This window comes from Lycorma delicatula, chromosome 8 (assembly GCF_047948215.1).
Source record: "Lycorma delicatula isolate Av1 chromosome 8, ASM4794821v1, whole genome shotgun sequence".
NCBI classification, from domain to species: domain Eukaryota; kingdom Metazoa; phylum Arthropoda; class Insecta; order Hemiptera; family Fulgoridae; genus Lycorma; species Lycorma delicatula.
This window is the reverse complement of record NC_134462.1, coordinates 59,886,071-59,910,278: the sequence shown is the minus strand read 5'-3', so window position 1 is coordinate 59,910,278 and position 24,208 is coordinate 59,886,071. Positions and strand designations below refer to the sequence as shown.

Sequence of the window (24,208 nt, the reverse complement as noted above, 5' to 3'; positions counted from 1 at the left end):
AGTTAAAAATTACCAAGCGCTGTAAGAATTTCATCGTTTAAAAATTCCAGATAATTTCTCTCCGTGACAAAGGGGTATGAAGGGTATTTTAATTTCCTAGAAATTAAATTTCTTGTTAATCATGCTATACCAAATGTTACTGAAAATCTTTGCTGGAAATTTAATTCAACTACAGCATATGGGATTTCTTCAGACAACCGATGTGAATTCCGTGTGTTGTTTATGCTATTATGGCTAAAAGTAGCTTCGTTCGAAAATGGTTTGATCGGAATTATTGTTAACCCATTGACAAAATTGACAATATCTATTTTGAATTGTAATAAATGATTGAATTAAGGAATCTTTTTGTCAGTTCACAGGGATTACATATTTTTACAAATTTGTTGGTTTAAAGTATTTAAATACATAATAGTTTTAATATTTTCACTCTTTTAAAACAGCTGTTTTTGGATGCATTTCAAATTCAAACAATCCATAACCTTTAAAATGTTTTTTTCTCTGTTTTTATCAGTAATTTTAGCTTGAAACAAAATGCAATTTCGTAAATTTTAACCGGGTACACATGAGTGTATAGTCTAATATACTCGTGTATTACTAAGAATTGCTACACGAGTGAAAACGTGTAGCGACGTGTATAGACTCACTCATACGGATTTTCTTTAAAGCACCTATTTAAGATTTTGTACTGGATCAAGTATTTTATTTTCAATTTTCATATTTCCACTTTTGGTTATGCTAGAATTAAAGATACTTATATAAAAAAAAAATTATACAAAATTATTTTTAATTAGTACTTTAATATTAATTTTTTTAAAAATAAATGTTATAGAGAATTGACTTAAATACAGTTTTATTTTGATTTATTTAAAAAAAAAAAAAAACTTTAAAATAACGTAGAAAGTTTTTTATTTAAAAAAAAAGAAGAATTTAGCAAAACTCTTCCAATCCATCATTAGGAAAATGTCTGATTGAGGAAATCAAGTACTTTGCGTACGTAACTGGTATTCCCAAGTACTTTGGGACGTAAGTCCCAAAGTATTCCTCCGTCACCAAAAATAAAGTATCTTGTGTAGTGCAGGAGATCATTATTCTGTTAAAATTTTACATTCTTTCCTATTTGGGAAAATGCTGGCAATTCAAGTATCAAGAGATGTGAAGTTGGATACGAGAGAGGTAGTTATGAGATGTCACAATAGATTGCGAGATATCACGGTAGGTACTCCAAAGAAAATAAATGGTCCGAATTATACCATTAGTTATTTGGTACGAAAGCATACCAAAAGTTTGCTTTCAAATAATCGTAGTCATATTCAATTATTTCTTTCGTATTTTCTGCAGAGTAACTCCTGATATTATCTGTGGGTATGCAAAAAGATATGAGAAAAGTATTTATCAACGAAAATATCACGTTATTATATTTTAGTATACATAGTACAATTCAACTAATCCCCTAATTTTATTATAAGGACATAATTTTTTAAAAATGTACACTGAATATATAAGTAACTTGGGATAACTTTGCAATAAAACAAAATTAAATGAAACTAGAAAAATTGGATAAAAAGCCCTAAAAAACATAATATTTTCTCAAATTAGATTAAAATAAAATGACATAATATTTAAAAATTATAGAATGATTACGTAATTCGCGGAAAGAATCATTGGATAAAATCTCATTCCCAAAATTCACCTGCCATCCTATAAACTATTACAACATTTTTTAACCCCCTCTTTAATCAGAGAAATTATAAAAATTATCATCAAAGCCATTTTTTACTTCAAACTGAACTAAAACAATAAATAAAAATCATAGTTGCAAGAGAATTACAAGGAATTGCAACTATGATTTTTATTTATTGTTTTAGTTCAGTTTGAAGTAAAAAATGGCTTTGATGATAATTTTTATAATTTCTCTGATTAAAGAGGGGGTTAAAAAATGTTGTAATAGTTTATAGGATGGCAGGTGAATTTTGGGAATGAGATTTTATCCAATGATTCTTTCCGCGAAAATTCTCTTAAAAGATTCCTTTCCATGATGGTCATAACGTCACATAATTCCTGGCCTTAATAAAAATTATTTACTGCATGTTCTAAAAAAACAAAAGGCAGAGTTTTAAACTACTGACATCGAAAAGAAAAATTACGAAGACTTGAAATAAATACAAGATTTTAAGATTTGTTATGAAAGGATTAATTGAAAATTTAACAATTTTTGTCATTGTTAGTATTCATTAAAATCATATTCCTGTCATCTTCATCATCATATTTTTATTTTTCATTTTATATTAACCCTTCTGTCACTTTTCTAATCAATTCATTTCTTATGATAAGAGAATGAACAGCTAGGTAACATGTAATTTTGGAGGTAAAGCTAAAGACTTAGCTTTCTTTTTTTGAATTGCTCTGATTTAGCCTTCATTTTTGTTAACTCTAACCTTTCATTATTTTTATCTTGTTTGGAAAACAATATCTTATTTTGCATCCTTCAGTTAATTTGTTAAATAGTTGAAAAATTTATAAAATAATAAATTACAGTGTTAATAAGTTGATGTTAACTTTTTATTGTATTCACATCATCGACAAAGCAAATACATTAGGTATCGCTGGGTCTTATTTTGTGATTAAGTGGAACACATGAAGCGGGCGTTTTTAAATAGTATATTTATAGTGTGGAAAAAAAGCCTGCTTCATGTGTTCCACTTAAATCTATAAATATACTATTTATAGAGTTACTTTCTGAGTTTAATATTACATTTAGCAGAGAATTTCTGAGAATAAAATTATAATTTTTCCCAAATTTGTTCAATTATTCATCAATCACCAAGAGATGGCTTATTTGATATTATAAGATATTGATATTATCCTTTATTAGTAATTATCCTCTATTAAGCAACAATGTTTGTAAGAATTTTTTTTTTGAGGTGTTGTCTTTTAATTTTAATATTTATCTCTTGTTAAATATTATGTTATTGCATTCATTTTTATTTTCATTTCATTGTATTTATCCGATTTCTCTAGTTCCATTTAATTTTGTTTTATTGCAATGTTATTTCAGGTTATTTGTACAGTATATTCTGAGTACATTTTTAGTAATTTATCTTCTTGTATTAAAATTAGGGAATTAGTTGATTGATTTGTACTACTTATAGTACAATATATATAACGTGATTTTTGTTGTTGTTAATTATATGAAATTTTATAAAAATTGTATGAAGATTAGAAATTTATCCCATTTTCCCGTAGAATTATTATTGTTTTTGCATTCATGATTTTCAAATTTATTTTGAAGCAATAACAAACCTTGGCTAAGTTAGTTGACTTTGAAAAGTCAATCTTTTCAAATTTTTATTTTATTGATCAAAAACTTAATTTACCGGAAATATATATAATTACTTTACTTTGAAATTCTAAATTCTACTTTAGATAATTTTCGAGGCAGACTACATTTTATAACATTTAATTTCTTTATAGTGTGCAGTAAAATACATAGATTTTATTTTTGGAGTTAATTTATTAGAAAGAGGGACTAAAACATTTTTGGTTTAATGTGGTTCACTAACACAAAGTCATTAGTAATTCTGTTGCCTTTTAGTCCCTTTCCATTTTCGCAGCTATACTGCTTATTAGGTTATGAATACCCAGTCACAAAGAACGAACACAGCGGAAGGGTTGATATTTACGTATCAGGCTATTTGTAAAAGATTCACGTCTTGCTTCAAGGTAGCTAAAAAGAAACATCCTCTTTTTTTCTATTTGTTGAACCTTAATAAATATAAATTATGTAATCTATCTTATAAATTAAACAAGATTAAAATTATAACAAATTTTAATATTTCATTATATTACTGATATGATTTAGCATTCAACAGATCTAAAAACTTGTATTCTGTGATCGTATACAATCACAACTCACACAATAAAAAATTATATATTAAAAAAAAAATCGCAACAATAACAAAGAACGTAGCTGCGTACGTTCTGGTAAAAAAAAAAAATGTATACCCAAGGTGTTTAGGGAGTTCCAGAACATTATTACAGCCAATTATTCCAAATGGCCCAAGATCATTTATTACTTAATTGGACGCTCTTTTAAGTAGTATATGTTTATACTGCATGAGAAAAAGTTTGATTTACCAATTCGTAGGTGTGCCCTAGCTACGATCCATGATTTGATGGTACCAAAAACGATTTGGTTCCTAAAATTTCAAACATTAAAATTCTAAAAATCTATTTGGAATGTATCTATTTGGGAATCTAAGTATGACTATAAATCATTTTTAGATTGTGTAAATTTCAAATTTCATGCTTTCTATTCGATGTCTCATAGTATTACAATAGTTGCTTTCTTAGCTTATATTGTTCTTTGTATCTTTAATTCATAGATTTTTCTGTAATATTAAAATAATAATTCTTGATTTAACTGGTTTCTCCAATGGGGTTATTATAGTTTTAGTAAACGTGAGTTTCCTTAAATTCTCAAGGTAACTTGAATGAAACAAAAGTATTAGTCTTTTTTTGAACTGTAAAGCAGTTTATGAAAACGGAGTGTTCCAGGACGTATTCCCTGAATTTCAGGTACTGATTCAGGACACAAAATGATCAAAACAGTTCATATCGACATAAGTCCTATTTTGCTTTGTTTTCCTTCAGGACGATACTTTGTGATTTTCAACAAAGAAATTATTTCTTAGGAACGGGTAAACCTATTTCAATTAAATTTGAAAAATCTAAGATTATTTTCTTATTCTACAAAATGAAAAATTTTGAAAACGTCATCTTAAAAAATTTCAAAATGGCGGCTAACTTAAACTTTTAATCTTCAGTATCTTAGTATTTATTTGTTTGATCAAATTTTTATTTTCCACAATTTATTAGCAGTAATTTTTGAATAAAATGATAAATCATTTATAAAAATTCATTGACAAACAAACAAGTTATTGGAAGGGGAAAGAGAAACGGGGTGGAAATGGTGAATGAGAAGGGAATGTGGTAAAAAGGAAAATGGAAGAAATGACATGGGGAAAAGTAAAGGGGGAAAGGGTAAAAGGAGAACGAGTAAAAGGGAAAAAGGGAAAGGTTAAATTTCGAAAAGTTCCGTAATGTTCATTTCGTTAATGTTTTATCAAACTTTCAATTGTATTCTTTAAATCTATATATATATATATATATATATATATATATATATATATATATACTCAAATCTAGCAATACGGAAGCATTGCCGGGTCTTCTAGTAATAATATAAATATTTTTACGATAACTTTAGGTTTAATGTATTAGGTTTTTATAATTAAATGTAAATTTAAATATAGCAAAATAATTATCAACCTCTATCAATTAGTATTATCAACCAGTTCCAAAATAATTTTAAAGATAATGATAAATATTATAAAAATGTGTTTTCATCAAATATTTAATAGTAGCAAGCGATTTGAATACGGCTGTAATTACTATAAGGTATCATATTTTTCATTCTCACTGCTTTGTTATTTTTCATAAGGAAAATATTAAGAATGGAAAATCTATAGTTAAAATCTTTAACCTCAGAGTTTTTACTGATAATACTTTTATTATTACTGATAAATTAAATAGTTTTCGTTTATAACTGAATACTTTCATTCACATAATTTTATATTTCTCAAAGTTTTATGTTTTGTTGGTAAAAAGTAGGATGAACCAAAGAAGATTATCTTTCTATTTTTTGAACAAGAATCAATTTTTTTGAAAACAACGTCTGTTTTCAGATTCCTATAAATATTTTATGATGATTGTAAAAATGTTATGGTAGATACAAGTTGTGTGCTACGACACCTTTCGCGGAGATTCTTACGGAAACTATGGTGACTGTCTTCTCACAATATTTGTTTAATTTCTTCTGTAAATGCTATATATTTTATGAATTTTTCACAGTAATTTTTCTCCAGGCTTTTATATTATTATCACTACTTCTATATGTGGCTTATTTTAGAATACAGGAAAGCTATTTTTTGTTTATTTTTATTTCCATTCCGATATTTTATTATATATCTGATAGAATATAATTTCTTTCTTTCTTTTTTATTTTTACTGTTTCTGGGTTGTTTTTGAATCATTCATCGTAGTCTGTTATTAATAGTTCATATTTCCTACTTTTGAATATTTTTTTCACTATATTATTGTAAGTATGTGTTTGTTTTCTCCCGTTCCAGAAGGAATAATTCAATATAATTTTATAAAATGCTAAAATTTAATAAATAAATAGAAACCAAAAAGATTTATATAAAATTTTAGTATCTTAATAGTATTATGTGAAACACAACAAGTTTATATTAGTCTCGATCACTGATGCAATTTTAAGAAAAAAGAAATTTTTTTTGTTACAATGTGCTTTACTTTATTTTTAGCCAATTCAGAAAAAAACCTAGGGGATTTGTAATCGAAGATTATCGAAACTGATTTGATCTTATAAAACTGGTTATAGGTTTATGTTTTATAGGTTATAAGTCATTATTAGATATAAATAAAAATCGTCAAAAAATTAATTACTTGAAATCTACCTGTTAGTCTAAGTGCTTCATTTTTTTATCCTCTACCTCTACCAATTTTTGGGAGTATCCTTGTGTTTGAAACCAAAATAATTTGGTATCATTAATTTATTCCAGATATTGTAAATATTATTAAAAAATTAACAGCGTTTGCTTGTTGTTTTAATATATAAAGCCTAAAAAATTCTGCGAAATAGTGTATTATACTATAGCATATTATGCTATATTATACTATAGTATATTATAGCATACAAGAATATTGTATGTTATAGTACTTTTTATTATGCAGCATAATAGAAAATATCCTGCGGCATAGTATACTGTAAATTTATCACTCTATTATATATGCTAAGCACCATAATGATAACAGTTACAAATAACCTAACTTTGACCCAAGACACTTCTTAAAAACGATGAAATTGTTTTTAAGAGCAATAAGGATCTCATGTTTTGATAATAATGTAAACGAAGAGGTTAATCGGTTTTCCCGTCGGCTTATTCAGTGAGCTGAATGTACTGTTGTTCATTAGCATGATAATCCCGTCGAAGTGTGCGTGATATTCAGCCCTACAAGTGATACATTTTCTCTGTCCACTTCATGAACTAGCTCTGAAGTGAACATCATTCTCTCAAATAATACAACTCTGACTGGTAATACTTGTACTAAGGTAATTTATATGCTTCACAATTATAAGAAACATTAGTACTGATTTTATAAATTAATAAATTATTGAACCCGTTTCTTTAATAAAACAATGTGTTATAGTGAGTACGAGAATGAATCATTACAAACATTTTTTTCTATTAAAAATAAATGTTTTAAGTATTAAATATTTAAGGGTTTTTTTTTTATAAAATTTAATTATATTATGATAAGTAGCGAAGTGTGAAAGAAAAACATTTAATGTAAGAAATGTGAATTTATAATGACATATATAGACTATAAGTAAGAGAATAATTTTACTCACCAATCCACTTAAAAGGTAATGATAAGTCCTTTTTCCAAGTGATATATCCCTTACATGGCTTACAACTATCTCTTTTGCCATTTCCGTAGGACAGTCTAACACAACGTATTTAGGGGACCATCTGAAACAAATAATACTCGTATTGTTAATGTATATTTAAACTTATAAAAAAAAAGAATAGGCGTTAAAATATTTTTCCCAGATGCTATTTGCTCATGAAAAAAGTATATTGTGAGTCATTTCTCAATGATAATAATAGTGACCCAATCCCCCAATGCGTCCCAATGTCCCCCAACGCAATAGAAAATGGCATATCACAATTCTCGCCGTGGATTTGTATTATTCTTATACGTTATAAAACGATAAACATTATTAAAGTATACTGGATGAGTGTAAAATATGTTAAAACCCCAGAAAGTTGTACGGATTAAAAAATAATGTTGCTGCTGATTTAGAAAATGAAAAAGAAAGGAAAATAGCTGATTACCTAGAATTCAACCAGATTATATAGATGTTTGTAGTAAGCCTTCGACAAAGGTCAGTATGTGTTATGTTTGGCTGAGGATAATTTATTACTAAACAATTTTGGACACGCCAAAATTATAATATTATAATTCTAGGAAAAATAATTTAGAGCAATGGAAAAGTATGGACGAAATACAATTATTTAATGTGATTTTCTCCAACACATTTATTTTATACCACATGTGCTGTTTTTTTCATGATTTTTGACCAAGGAATTAATATATTAAAAGCCTAATATTATTAAAGTTAAAAGCTTACTTCAAAAGATTTTCAGCAGGCGTTGATTCCACCACTCCACACTCCATCTTCAAAATCACCAGTCGCAGATCGACTACAAACATTTTGCTGTAAGCGTTTTCAATAAGGAGATCTTATTATCTCCTTATCTTTAGAGCTGCCAGTAAGGAGACCAGGGTCGTAGTGATTGCAAGTGTATCAGAGATCCTTCCCTTTTCTATATGCCCTTCGCAATGGAAAGCATGTAATAGGTGCCCTTGTATCCGTCTAAGGGAGCCCTGAAATATTCGGTTAGCAGGGACCTGGAGTTACTGCAGAAATTGCGAATCCGCTCTCTCCAGGACATATACCAGGTAAGTACATAAGGTTCCACTGGAATGGTAGGACGGAGTCAAGATTAGTAGCCCTGGAGTGGGGTTGTACCCTACAGCTAGCCTTACTACAGAAGGGATCAACATTTCATGCAGAATCTTGAGCAACTAAATATGGCAGAGGGTGTAAGTGTACACCCTGTAAAATCAGGCGATTCACCAGAAACAAAACGGAAACGGAGTAAGTATACAGATAGAATTAGAAGAGAGTTAAGAAGTCGACAGGCTTTTTTTAGCAATTGTGGTCTCATACCAACGTATTTTGTAGTTACAGGAAAGAATGTTAACTTCTTAAAAGTCAGCTTATTCTTGAATACCCGTGTGATAGCAAGCTGTGCCGGTAAGGAAATACTTAAAACTTTTAACGGTCTGTACATTGAAGAACGAGAATGAGAGTTAAACCCAAAAATTTAAGCGTTAAAGAAGATCGGTTAGTTCTTCGTGCTTGTCCAGTCTCATAGCGCCCTTAACTCATCGAATGGGATTGTTTTTTTCCGCGATCTTTTTAATTGAGAAAATCTTTAATTTTTTTAAGAAATTTTACTTTTATTAAAAACAAAACAGAACGATACATAGCAAAAAAATATTTTTAACATAATTTTAAACAAAAACAAAAATCATTTCAATTCTGGAAAATATCTAGAATTAAAAAAAAAATGTATAAAAAATACCAGTGTTTGTAATTTTTTAACTTGTACTTAGTAGAAAACTAATTAAAGAAACAAATGAGTACAGAAAAATTATTATTTATTTGATGACAATGAAACTAACGCTGATTTTCAATATAATTTTCTAGCGTAATATATTTATGCTTTTTTCCGATTCTTCACCTCGGTGTCTGAGCCATTATTACAGAGGACTTTTGACCTGTTCATTATTGCTATGTAAAAATATTTTGAGAGGATAAATCAAAGAAATTATAGTGCGAATTCGGGTGTGTAAGGCGAATTTCAGATACTTTTGTATCTAACTTTTGAGTAGTTTCGTATTGCTTTTGAGAGTTATGGGGGCGAGCGTTATTAAGTAGAAATATTAATCATTTTGAAAAAGAACCAGTTCGTTTAGTCCTTATTGCTGTTTGATATATTCTGTTCTTCTAAATAAATACAATAAATTAAGACTAAATAGTCACAAAACATTGTTAGCATAATTTTATCTGCTGAAGCGTAGGTTTTAAATTATTTCCTGGTAGGCGTACTCGGATGTTTTCTGCGTCACAATATTATTAAATAGGTTTTCCGCTATTTCCAATTTTCTGTTTAATTATTAAACCACCTTCGTTGAACATTTTCTGAAATACTCTACATTTCTTCGTAAGACGTTTCGTATATTGAGCGCTCCGATAGACTGACTCATTCATGATTTTACTCATTACCAATAATAATTTAATGAAAAAAATTTGTTCTTATTTGTATGATCGTGCGATTATTACATGTCACGAGATTCAGTATTTGAGATAAGTTCCAATGCAAGTTCATGGTATTTTTTTTTCGGTGGTCTTGAAGATGGAGTGGTGGAATCAACGCCTGCTGAAAACGTTTTGAAGTAAGTTTTTGACTTTAATTTTAAGGCTTTTAAAATATTAAATCCTTGGCCAAAAATCATGAACAAAACAGCAAATATGGTATATTAAAGTGAAATAATAAAATAAATGTGTAGGAGAAAATCACATTAAATAATTATATTTCGTCCATACTTTTTCATTGTCTAAATTATTTTTCCTAGGATTATAAATGAAACTATTATCGACTTATTTCTTAGATGTTTTTAAAGAATTAAGTTTCATTGCACGAATCAAACTGTGGTGTTTATGGATTGCTATTACGATGTTTCTTTAAAAGTAATATAACTTTAAATATAATTACTGTTTTTCTAGCATGGTTTTGAATAACAATTCATAAGAATTTATATTATTTTTACTACAGCAACGAACAGTTATAAAGAAACAACAGTCTACAACTTGAATTAAAAAAAGAAGAATATAAAATGATTCCTTGAATTTTAAAAATTGTTGGTTAATAAAATATGTATCCCCAAAAACTAAATTTTATTAAATAACTGCGTACTGATTTATATTTCAAGTTTTTAATATCCTGGAAATAAAAATTGGGTTATGTAACAATTTTTTAATTTATTATGTTTGGATCCGACACGTTCTCACAAAGATTTAAAAAAAATATTAGGTTTGTCAGTGTTTAACGAATGAGTAATAAAATTTGTTACGAGTAAATGCAAATTTCTATATGTAGCCATCTTCCGTGGCGCGAATATTAGCGTCTCGGCCGTTTATCCGGAGATAACCGGGTTCAAATCCCGGCCAGGTATGGAATTTTTACATGCTAAAAATTTGCCATTTCATCTATCTTCTGAAGTTAATACCTAACGGTGATTTCAGAGTTTGTAGAATAACTGTTAAGTTTATCTAAAGTAATATAAGTGTCGAGTTAGACAACGCGTTTATATACAATCAGGCGCAGTTGAAAAGGCAACGCTAAAAGAACATCTCTTGGCCCTACTTCATAACTCATTAGCTCTATGATAAAAAATAGTCTGCCGATCTCTTTCTTGTTAAGGTAATGGAAAAAATAAAACACAATAACTCGAATTACCTTCAAGTTTGATTTACATAAAACTAAAGGTCAAAGCAGTTTAAAATGGTGGACAGGTACTTGCTGGCATTCAGCGATCTAGAAGTGGCAGCAAATTGCCGTGTTGACGATATAAATTTATTTATTGTAGTCATATATATTTTTAGTAGTTGTCGGGGTGCGCCTACCCATTTTAGTTATATATGAAAGTGAGCGGTTGAGACACGTAAACCGGTGGTGTATGGCACCATGCGTAGTCCGCTCAAGCTGTTAGGTAAGATGTAGGAGCTATTTAGGAGACTGGTCGCTAAACTATTTCGAGGCTCAGTAGCCGTTTGTGGCGCAGACATTGGGTCTTATGCTTTAGGGCGACCGAATGGGGTGGTGGCGGGAGAAATGCCAAGCAAACCAATTACATAAAACTTTGAATCTACTTAATTCAAAAACTTCCTTAATTTATAGTTCTGATAAAAAAATAGTTGTTTGTAATATTTTATCCGGAGGTCCCGGGTTTGAGTCCCCGGTAGGGTATGGAATTTTCACACACGCTGCATATCATTCATCTCATCCTCTGAAGCAATACATGTCGGTGGATACAGAGGTTAAACAAAAAATAAAAAAAAGCAATAATATTGTTTTATATATATATATATAAAATATTATTTTCAGAGTAAGTTAGCTTGTAGATAAATTATGAGTACTTAAAATTCACCAGTGCATGCTGAATACTTGTAATGCCCAATTAAACTGTAGTGCACTAAGTACTATGCGTGCTTAGGGGTCTAAATAGCAAAATACCAGAATACAATATACATGAGATATATCTGCACATGTATGATACGGCGCATTTATTAAAGTCTTATGATGTGTAATAGTTCCTTTTATGACGTATATATATTTTATAAGCGTATGTAATCAAGTCGTAAAATTCAAAAAATTTTTTATTATATAAATTATTCAATACGTTATATTTTACAAAAAAATTTAAAATTATTCTTACCGGCTTAGTTCTTCTAAATATCTTAAGAAGTCAATTGCTTCTGAAGCATTTTGTATCCTTTTTACAGTTTCAACTTGAAATGATTCTACTCCTGGTTTTAAACTTTGGTAGATTTGTTGTAAACGTAAAAGACCTGCAAAAAGAAAGAAAATATTTACTTAAGATTTGAATAAACTTTCAAATAATTATACAATTTTTATAAATAACTACAATTATAAATTAAAAATTACAAGTAAAACTATTATTTATTTTATCCTTTCATCGTTAAATATTGAGAAAGCTATCATAAAAGTGAGATAAATTTACCATATTAAGGTAATAATTTTGTAAAAAAATAGAACTAAACAAAAATATTTATATCTATATATTTCAAAGTTTATTAAGAGATCCCTACGCGTGTTCGGTCTGCCATGTGTAAACAAGTGGGTATAGAAATATATGATTGATTATACTTTATTTATTACATCTTTTATTCACAGCAAGATAATAAAATCGCAGAATATAGAAGATATTTCACGTTTTAAACTTTATGAGGTGTGTAGGAAATGGAATAGAGAATAAATCTTTTTAAGACGAATTATCTGACCTTTGATTCTAATGATTTTTTTTTATAAATTAAAAAGATTATTAATGTAGTAATTTTCTGCTATTTACTTCCAATTTTATTCAGGAAATGAGTAAAATCTAATTATTAATATTTTTTCCATTATCATATGGAGTTATTAATTATTTTATTTATTATAAATATATAATATCATATTACAATATATATTATATATATTATTAATTTATAAATTATTTGTTTTTATTAATTATTAAATTAAACCACATTATATAATAATAACAACAACAACAATAATAATAATGCTTGTTGTACACCTGTACAACCTCCTTGCAATAATTTCTGTTTGAGTTATGAAATACAGTATGTATAAAATCTCTCATCTTGAAGCATTATTCTATATATTATAATAAATTAATTAAAATAAGATGTGGTAATAAATGGAAAACACAAATAAAAGAATATTTCTGTTACAGGAAGTAATTATTAATTAATTAAAATTGTATAATATAGGGAAGTTTCAAATTAATAAACAAAAAGTAAAAAAAAAAAATTGCGCACACACACATACTGTCATTCATACACAATTAAATGCGTACATTACATAAATGAAAACAAATAATTACTGTATTATTCGGAAATAGTAATCAAGTCAAACAAAATTAAATGAAATATGACAATATAAAATAAAAATAGTAATGTTCAAATATTATGGTGAAGTATCAATATATTTTAACGGTACAGTTTATCGGTTGTGTTTGTTTTTAATATTTTACGACTGTATTTCAATACAGTTATAAATTGAAAAGAATATCTTTGTGCCACACAAATAGATTTTGCAGGAAAAATAATTTCTTGATTTCTCGGTCATGTCTTTTCAATTTAATAATTTATAGGAATATATTTATACATTATTTCTTCAAAATAATTATTTGAACAGACACACGAAGGTTGCTGATGTAATGTAACTTTACTATTTCTTTGTTCGAATTCACAAATATCTTTTTTCCCGATATCAGAGGAGTAGTAATGTATTTAACTGTTACGTATGCTTGTTCCCTTCTGTAACTTAACAGATCCAACCAATTTCAACCAACTTTTGGGTAGTAACAGGTCTTCGGTCTAGAACTAACATATGCTATCTTAAATTACTTATTTCCAATCCGGTAAATCCCATCAGGACTTGGACCGGGGTGGTTGTGTGACAACCGGAATCGTCACAGGGAGGGTGTCTTCCCCTACAGGGTTTCAGGATGTATCCTGAAAAATTATAGTAAAATAAAAAGAAAATCCTATTTATTTTTGTTCGTTTGTCATAATATTATTCTTTACATATAATTAGTAGAATATTTGTTTGTTTGGTTTTTAATAATTTAATTTGCTATCGATACAGTTATAATTTCTTTAATCGGGTGTGTGGCAGTTTATATTATAAAATTTTTATTAAAAAACCTACAAATTTTATTTATTTTGGTTTGTAATTTTTTTTCATTTTTGTTAATAGTCATTAACAAATAAAAGGGAGGTAAAGGTAAAAAGGGAAGAGGGGAAAAATGAAAAAAAGGAATAGGGGAAAATGGGGAAAAGGAAAAACGGGAAAAGGAGATGGAAAGGGGAAAGGAAAAAAGAAAAGTTGAAAATGGGAATGAGGAAGGAGAAAAAGAAATAAGGAAAATAAAGGGGGAAGTAAAGGGAAAGGGAGGAAAGGGAAAATTAGGGGAACTAACTGACTTTTTTTGTTGTAATTATTCACCTTTAATGACATCATTTTTTAGCATCTATTTTTCTGTTTTATTCCTTTTTTTATAAGTAGGTTTTTAGTTTTTTCTTTGAGAACAATTCATGCGGATTATGAATTGGATTTTTCTACGAAGGTGAACATTTTATTTTTTATTTACACTTTATATCAGCATACAAACCTTTTGTTCATATATGTTATATAACTTTTACTTTTCCCCTTTTCACCATTTTTTATTTTAATTTTTACCACATTCTCTCTCACTTTCTCCTCATTTTCCCTTTCCCCTCATTATTCCTTTCACCTCTTTCCCTTTACTTCCCTCTTCTCTTTTCTTTATTTCGCTTTCTCCTTCATCATTCCCTCTTTTAACCTTTTATTTTTTCCCTTTCTCCTTTCCATTTCCTTTTTCAGATTTTCCTTTTCCCCGTTTTCCCATGTTTCTTTTTCCATTTTTCCCTTTTCCGATTTTTTCTTTCTCCCTTTTTCCCAACGCGAAAATCGGTCCAGTAGTTGTCTATAGAGGACACACGGACACACATGTCGGAATCATTGAAATATAATCGTAAAATATTTAGTACAGCTTGTGTTGCTTTTACGTCAGATAGCGCTGTTTTTAAAAAAAAAAACATATTTTTACCTCTCACAAGTGTGATATCTTAGGTTTATAAATAGTAGGATATATAAAAACATGCGCGTATTTGAATGCAACGTTGTGTCAAAATTTCAAAGTAATCGGTGAAGAACTTTTGGAGAATTAAAATTTTGAACAAACGAACATTTATATTTTATATAGTAATAATAGTTTTTAGTATTTATTTGTCTGTTTTATTCCTTTTTTTTATAATAGATTTTTAGTTTTTTCTTTGAGAATAATTATTTTTCAAGCGGCTTACGAATATTTGAATTGGATTATTCTACAAGGGTAAAAATTTTATTTTTTATTTACACTTGATATTAGCATATAATCCTTTTGTTCATGTATGTTATATAACTTTTACTGGACTGAAGAAGAAATAGGTAATTAATTATACATTACTTTGAATAAAAATATAAGCTGAAAAAAGTAAAAACCTTGCAAGAAAATTAGAAAAAAGAAGTAAGTTAGTATAGTATTTCACAAAAGCTGTACAACGATAAAAAAATTAAAATTAAAAAAAATTGTTGTTAAATTTTTTTGTGATATTTTTGTTTAGAATGAATATTTAATTGCATTTCTCGTCGTAGAGTTTAATTTTCATGCTTTCTATGAAAATATACGTATATTTTTCTGTATATAGATGTATATGCGGTATATAGAAATAACTCAACTCTAATTAGCTTTTATTTTTAGGGTCATGTTTAAAAAAAAACACAAAAAACACAGAATATCGTGAATTCATCTCGGTAAAATATGAGTGTGGACAATGCAACCATAATAATTAGGTTTATATATTGCGAGACCGTACAGCAAGAGAGTGTACTACGGTATCCGTAGATGAAAGAAAAAGAGAGAAAATGAGTGAGCGAAAGAGTTATATCTGCTACGATATCAACAACTAATTCAATGGATCTGGCATTCTCTTTTACAAGTTTAAACCTGTATACTGGAATAACTGAACCATATTGTATTGGGAAAGTATTTACCACATGGCTCGTTCTTTGCGGTTAAATCTACATTGCACTGTTTTCTACATGATCACAAATCGCACTCGATGCACACCTAATTGCATTTACTGAATTAAACTTCATGTCTGTGTAAATAAACCACATGAGTGAGTTTGATTTCACTTTTCTACAGAATAAATATATATAGTAATAAGTTAATATACTTCGTTACTGTCGAGTAAAGAAGGTAAAATTAACAGTTACATAAACTTTACACGTAACTTACTTCTAACTCGTACATACTTTTATAAAAATATAGCTACAATTAAATTTTTTCCATTGTATTAAATTTTATGCGGTTACTCTTATTGATGGATTCAAATTTGATATTTTGATAACCATAAATTAAATCTTTGTAATAATATAATGTAATATATATTACATTATATATATATATATTACACCGTTCTTGGGGTGTGAGAGGGCGCGAGTAAGGAGAAGGGCATGCGTAATGCATGCCTGGATCCTAGTAGAATAGGAACGGGGACGGGTAGCCCCCCTGAGGGGCGTCTTGGCTGCCCAGAAGAGAGAGTCGGAGCGTCCTTGCGATCTAGGAGGGACCCTGGTGGGTGGCCTTTGGGTTGGGCTAAGCTAGGGAGGGCAGGCTGCTGCCATGGCACCCTGAGGCAACCGAGTTATGTCTCACCGACGGAAACCAGTTGCCTTGAGGTTGTTTAAAAAAACAAAAAAATTATATATATCTATCTATATAAATAAAAATGTAAATGTTTTTTTATTCAAAATCATAAATCTCCGAAAGTTCTTCACAGATTACTTTGAATTTTGACTCAACGTTGCATTTGAATACGCGCGCGTTTTTATATATCCTACTATTTATATATCTAAGATGTCACACCTATGACAAGTAAAAATATATATTTTTTTTAAAAAAACAGCGCTATCTGTTGGAGGTAAAAGCAACACACGCTATACTAAATATTTTACTATTCATTTCATTGTTTCAGATATGTGTCCGTATAGACTAAAAAAATTATTGGAATGATTTATGCGCTGTGAAAAAGGGAGAAAGAGAAAAATCGGAAAAGGGAATAGTCGATAAAAGTAAAAGGAAAGAAGGGAAAAATGGAAAAAAGAAAAAAGGGAAAACAGGGGAAATGAAATGGAAAAGTGGAAGAAAAGAAGAAAAGGGGGAATGAGAAAGGATATAGGGAAATAAGGAAAAGAGAAGAGAGAAGTAAAGGGAAAGGGGGGGGGGGTAAAAAATTGAAATTATGGGAAGGGGAAAGGGAAACAGAATGTGGTAAAAATTAAATGGGAAAAGTAAATGAAGAAAAGGGGAAAAGGGAAAGGTTACATTTTTTGAAGTTCCGTAACGTTCTTTTGTTAATGTTTTATCAAATTTTCTATTGCGTTCATTTAATTTATATATATATTCAAATCTAGCAATAGCGAAGCTGCTGGGTCTGGATCATGCTATTGCTGGGTCTGTTAGTATCTTCTAAGTAATAAAAAATATGTTTAATAATTATGAACATCTAACGAATAGGTGTATTGATGAGGAGATACCTGATAACGCTCCTTTTTACTACAAATTTTTTAAGTTTATGTATTTTATTACTTTTTTAATTTTGAAAAATTTTATTATAGTTGTATATTTATTTAAAGTAGTATTTTTTTGGTTTTTAATTTGTTCTTTAAAATAAATCTATCGTATATTAATATAACAATTTATTATTTAAGACGTTAAATGATTTCTAGTTTGAATGGTTTAATAATTTCAACGAATAGTTTTTTAAAAATTTGCGTATTTCTTTTATGAATGTTGATATTTTTAAGAATTGTTTGATAATTTAGGTGGAAATGTCCATTTTAACTTCGTGACTGTTGTAAAGTAGTCGGGATTAAAATCATGGAAGAATTTCAATGTATTGATTTTTCTGATTTTTTCATAGTATAGCAATAGAACTTTACTGGTTTAAGATAAACTTTATACTTCAAATTTTCTTTAGAATTATATACTCTAAAAATATATTTTTTCTAAAATTCCGTTTAAATTTAGGTTACTCTTTTTGACTTTTAATAGATTTTTCATTTCAGTCAATGTTAATGTCGAAATTTATTTTGTGATTTTATTTGAATTTGTTATGGGAAGTTGAATATTAAAAAAACATACTTGAAATCTGTTTCTATGTCGATCATAAATATAGCATAACAAACCCTTTAATTAATTAATATTTATTTGTTATTTCTTTCATCAGTTTGATTGAAATTCAATAATTTTCTTATAAAACTTGTATAACTATAATTTTTTTCCTAATGTTTACGATGCAATCTGTTCAACTACTAAGTAATAAGCACCCCCACGCCCAAGTGAGATGAGGAGTGATGTACTCTTGTACGGACTCAAGCTGACCGTTCTTGACACGTGTGGTTAATTGAACCCCAAACACTAAATTGTGGTTGGGACAGATCCCTGCGGCACCCCTCCGAATACCTGAAATATGGCTTTCCTTTCTAGGGTTTTGACCACTATGAACCTATTTTGCAGATATTGATCTATCTGATTTACTAAGTATTTACTTATTTGCATGGCTTGAAGCGCCACAGCCATCATTGAGGCGCTTCAAGCCATGCAAATAAGTAAATACTTAGTAAATCAGATAGATCAATATCTGCAAAATAGGTTCATAGAGGTCAAAACCCTAGAAAGGAAAGCCATATTTCAGGTATTCGGAGGGGTGCCGCAGGGATCTGTCCTTGGCCCAACCTTATGGAATGTTTTCTATGATAAAATCTTCAGGCTGAACTACCCCAAAGGGGTATCGATAGTAGGATACGCGGATGATATCGCAATATTAGTAGAAGACAGAGATATTAATGAACTGGAGAACAAGGCAAACCAAGCGCTTAGAACAATAGATGAATAGATGGAGGATAACAAATTAGAAATAGCTCCTAATAAATCCTGTTGCCTGGTCCTCTCGGGTAGAAGACCATTAAGAAGTGTGAATCTAAATATCAGAGAACAGAGAATTGATGAAGTAAAAGAAACAAAATACTTGGGGGTACTTCTGGACAAAAGTTTAAGGTTCAGCAAGCATATTGATATGATTTGTGGGAGAGTTACTCCTGCTGTAAAGGGAATAAGAGGATTATTTCAAAACCACGGCACACCTAAAATGGTTATTCGAAGATTGATAACCGCGGCTATCACTTCGGCGGTACTGTATGCGGCTCCCATATGGGGGGCGGCAATGAACATATAGCGAAATAAAAAGAAGTTGAGAAGTGTCCATAGACTGGCATTGCTGCGTGTAACTGCTAGTTACTGTACGGTATCGTATTACGCGCTGTGCGTACTGACCGGGGTCCTACCCATAGACCTTCAGATAAAAGCCAGAACCCTCAGACACAGCGGTATGTCGAAAGAAGAGATGGAAGGGATTATAGAACAAGAATGGCAAGAAGATTGGGCAGGGTCCAGAGTGGGAGAATGGACCAGACGCCTAATCCCTAATATTAAAACCTGGAATAACAATAGACTCGGAGATGTCAATTTTTACATGACAAAATTACTGACGGGGCACGGCTCTTTCGGTCAATATCTGTATAGGATCGGGAAGAGAGCCACCCCGCAGTGCATCTATTGTCCAGAGAACGACGATGCTGAACATACGTTGTTCATATGTCCAAGATGGGCCGTTAACAGAGGTCAAATAGTAATTAATGGTCTTACACCAGAAAATCTCATAAACTGGTTGGGGTACAACAATGAGAACTGGGAATGGTTCCGCAGGTTCGCCGGGGAGGTCCTGCGGGCCAAAGAGGATGAAGACAGAAGAATGGGAGTATAAACAGTAGGGTAGGGCGGACAGTCACTCCATGGAGGGCCTGTACGCCTTGGTGTGCGGGTACCTGAGAAGGGGGTGAACTCCAGGGGAGTTCGAGTTTGGGGTAAAATAAAAGACCAAGTCCCGGTCGGCGGGGTCGTCCCTGCGGGCGCCTAGGCTCTTTGTGGGGTCGGCGCTGTCGATTAGAGGCCAAAGGCGTAAAGACCGAGTCCCCGTTCCCTGCTGAGGCGCTGGGGGACGGCATAGCCGGACCTTGGCTCTAAAGCGGGGGATTAGAGGCAGGCAATGTAAAACAAAAGATCCGAGACCGGGGAGGCCAACCTGCCGTGCCGGACGTATAGCCGGCGGGTGGGGGACGCCTCCTTTGAGAGTAAAAGGACACTCTCCCCGACTGAGTATACTTAATTGGATATCCGGCCGGGGAGAGTAGGGGAAAAAACCACTAAATTGCACCGATATCCGCTGTCTAGTATTCAAATCCGTATAAAAGAAACAAACCTTTAATCAAATTTGAACCTCAGACCCTTCGACTTCGAAAATCAGTTGTTGAAAAACTGATTTGCGACGAGTTAATCATTAAACTAAACCGGTGGGCGTAAATCTGTGTGAACCGATAATTTGTAGAAAAGTTACCTAATTTTTATTATATTGGGGGTCTTTTCTGTAATTTTTTTGTTTAAACCCTGTGTAGGTCTGCTGATTACTAGTTTCATATCTGTGAATATCACGGTTCAAAGGTTTTTTTTTTTATTTTCTATAAAGTTTAATTGTTGTATATACCTATAGGGTAAGTAGGGTTAATATTTTCAATGATTTAAATTGAGGCCTGCAGGCTTTCGTTTGCTTTATACCTATTATATTGATTGCTCTTTTTTACAGTCTAAATATTTTGCTAAAATTTGAGCAGTTCTATCCCAACTAATAATGCAGTATCTCAGATGGATCTCAAATAGACAATAATACATTATTATTAAAAAAAAAAAAAAAATACATTAAGAAAAAAAGAAAGGAATAGTTCTGTTGATGCTCGTTTATCAGATAGTTTATTAATGTGTTAATTACACGGTAATTTTTCATCTATACATACACCTAGAAAAAGCCCAGCCTGATTTTTTAATGGGGATATTATAAAGACTTATTTATAAATTTATTTCAGTTTTATTTGTGAAGAGAAAGTATGGTATCTTGTCTATGTTTATCGTTAGATAATTTTTTTCTATCCAGTTGTTCGTATTCCTTAACAAGTTTTGACTAATTTTTTCTACATGTTCAATATATACTTATTTGAGGACACTTTGTTGCCACTAGTTGGATTATAACTGGAGAATTGTAAATTACGTAGCACTGTATTGTGTATCATCTGAAAATATGTTGCTTTCATAGTTTGTTCAACTAGTGAACTGAAAAATAAGCACCCCCTCACAGGTCAATCACATTAGGGGTGTAGTCTTGTACAATCTCAGGCCGACCATTCCTAAAACAGTTTCATCAATTCATAACTTTAAATGAAGCTCAATTATTTTCTTATAAAAGTTGTATGACTATAATTTTTTTCCTAACGTGTACATTGCAATCTGTTCAACTAGTAAATAATAAGCACCCCCACGGCCCAGTGAGATGAGGAGTGTAGTCTTGCACGAAATCAAGCTGACCATTCCTGACACGTGTGGTTAATTGAACCTCAACCACTAAAGTACACCGGTATTCACTGTCTTATTCAAGTCCGTATAGAAGTAACTAACTCTTATTAGGATATGAACCTAAGAACCTACGACTTTGAAGTCAGCTGTAAATTACAAAATCGAAAAAAATAGCTTATTTTATAGAAAAAACGTTGTATCAAATTTTATCTTCTCTAATATAAAAAAAATGTTTTAATTCTTTTTTTACTGAAACCGAATTAATTTTTTATTTTATATTATTATTTTTTTTTAAACTTAATCATTTCTGTTAATTATTTTGGGCTTAAAAAATTTTCAACTTTTTTTTTAAACTATTTAAAAAAAGGATCCATATTAAAGAAGAGAATAAATGATATAAGAAGATTTATTACTTTGATTTTATAATTTTTTTATTTTAGAATTTAATCGTTTGTTAAGTAGTTTCCACTTTAACTGTACTAATTAAATCAGATTAAAAAAATAAATACATATTATTTTCCAAATAGTAAAAATAACAATGAATTAATTAGTAAAATAGATACCGATGAGAAAGTAATTTTTGATTGTAAAACCTTTACATCTTTTTTTTTAATTGTAGGTATGAACCAATTTATATTCATTCCTTTGTAAGCTACGACTTTACGTTTAGCAAACAAAAAAAGGAATAAATAATAGAGAATTTTCAAGTATGCTTATACGAATTTACATTCAAAGATCACATTTTACGTGAGTAGATAGAAACAAGTATTATTTAAAATATATATTTTGAATTAAAGGATAATTATTTACGTAATTAATAAATCTTCGGGTTCCACGGTCTGAACGCCAGGGAATGGTGTTTCACCCGCCCTAACACCGATTTCCGCTTCACCCTCCGGAGCATCTGGAAACAGAGTATCCAGGAACGCCTGGTAGGCGCCACAGATGTTAATGTGTGGTCACGACCACCAAACCCGCACCGAACACTGGACAACACGTGCAATTGCTTCAGCTTGTAACAAGTCTTTGCGAGCTGCCAGGGATCGCGTTGCAACTCGCGCATGGAGTCCTACCAAAACTGGAGTTTGGCTTCCTTGATGGCGTGAACGTATTCATTACGGGCACGCCGGTAGATCCAAAGACGCTCAGCGTGCACGTGGTTAACGATGGTCCCCGTTAGGGGGCAGCGCTGGTACCTTATCCTCGCGGACCTCACTCTTGCGCGCAGCACGCTAAGGTCAGAGGACTACCAGATCTTACCGGGCCTCCGTCTGCGTTCCACCGACGCCCCCCGGAATAAGGGGTCATGACGGCTCCAGGCACGCTAAGATCAGCGGACTGGCTGTTTATGATGGGTCCAACCATTGGCCTAGGCCGCCGTAGGACCACATCACAGCCAGTCTTGATGGCCCGGCCGATTTGCTCCGCCATCAATTCCACCTACTCACTACTCTCCATGCGCCACTGCAATCCCTGTAAGGCAGCATCGCATACACGCCTCAGCTAATGTCGATCCAGGCCCCTTAGGTTATAGCGACCTGAATCTGGTGCTCTTAGACCGCCTCCGTAAGCAATATCATAGGTTATAAGCTTATGATCGCTCACACTGACCTCGGGCAAGACAGTTCAACTACTTGTGTTTCGAAGCAAGTCGCCCGTTACCAAGGTGACGTCTATATAACTTTCCCCCAATTCGCTGGAGAAAGTTGGCGGCTGCGCATCATTAATCAATTAGAGGTTCCTGGCTTCTGCGAACTGTTCGAGACCAGCGCCTCTGTGGTCTATGAGTGATGAACCCCAGGTGGTAGACTTGGCGTTAGCGTCCAGAGCAACCAACACTCTGGTGCCCCGGGGACCGTCCAGAATCCTATCCAACTTCGCCGTCGATACTCCATCCAAGCTGGAAATATCCCGACACCAGTACGACATCGATCGTACCCCTCCTGATCTGCACGACGGTGAATTGCTCGTCAGACCACTGGGGCATCCAGAAGACACCCGAAGAGTCACCACCACGATCGCAGAGAGCGGTCGTCCCCCATGAGAATGGTTGCAGTAGTGCCACCGACGGTGGCACTACTGCAACACACTTCGCTGCTACTTTGTTAAAAACGCTGCAGCAACGTAGGTTGACTAACAGCCACCGATCGTTGTACAGCCCCGACGACGGGTACGTAGGACACTACGTATGGTAGTGAAACTATTGACGGGAGTACTGTGAATAGGTAGGCGTTGAAATTTCGCGAATGTGAAGCTGGTAAAGCGACAATTGAGAACACACCTTGCAGCGGATGACCAATTTCTGTGACATACGAGAAAAATCAAAAGGAGGCAGAAGATTTGCTTCAAAGTGACCGACGAATCATCAAGCAACGCATTGCTATTCAGTTAGTCATACCTAAAGAACCAGTAGGCCATATTATCGATCATTTGCGTTACCGTAAAATCTGTGCACAATGGGTACCGCGCCAATACCCACTGGGTTGGTCTAGTGGTGAACGCGTCTTCCCAAATCAGTTGATTTCAAAGGCGAAAGTTCCAACGTTCAAGTCCTAGTAAAGGCCGCCAGTTATTTTTATATGGATTTGAATACTAG

The 24,208-nt window shown here is 31.6% G+C and overlaps 1 protein-coding gene across 1 annotated transcript in view; it reads right to left on the bottom strand.

The window, feature by feature from the left end:
• Positions 1-24,208, bottom strand: part of GluRIB (Glutamate receptor IB) — a 250,505-nt gene that overhangs the window by 168,631 nt on the left and 57,666 nt on the right. The window contains exons 3-4 of the mRNA XM_075372702.1: positions 12,214-12,346; positions 7,493-7,613 (exon numbers count right to left, since the gene is read on the bottom strand). Of these exons, the coding sequence (XP_075228817.1) occupies positions 7,493-7,613; positions 12,214-12,346 (254 nt within the window). The remainder of the gene's footprint in view (positions 1-7,492; positions 7,614-12,213; positions 12,347-24,208) is intronic.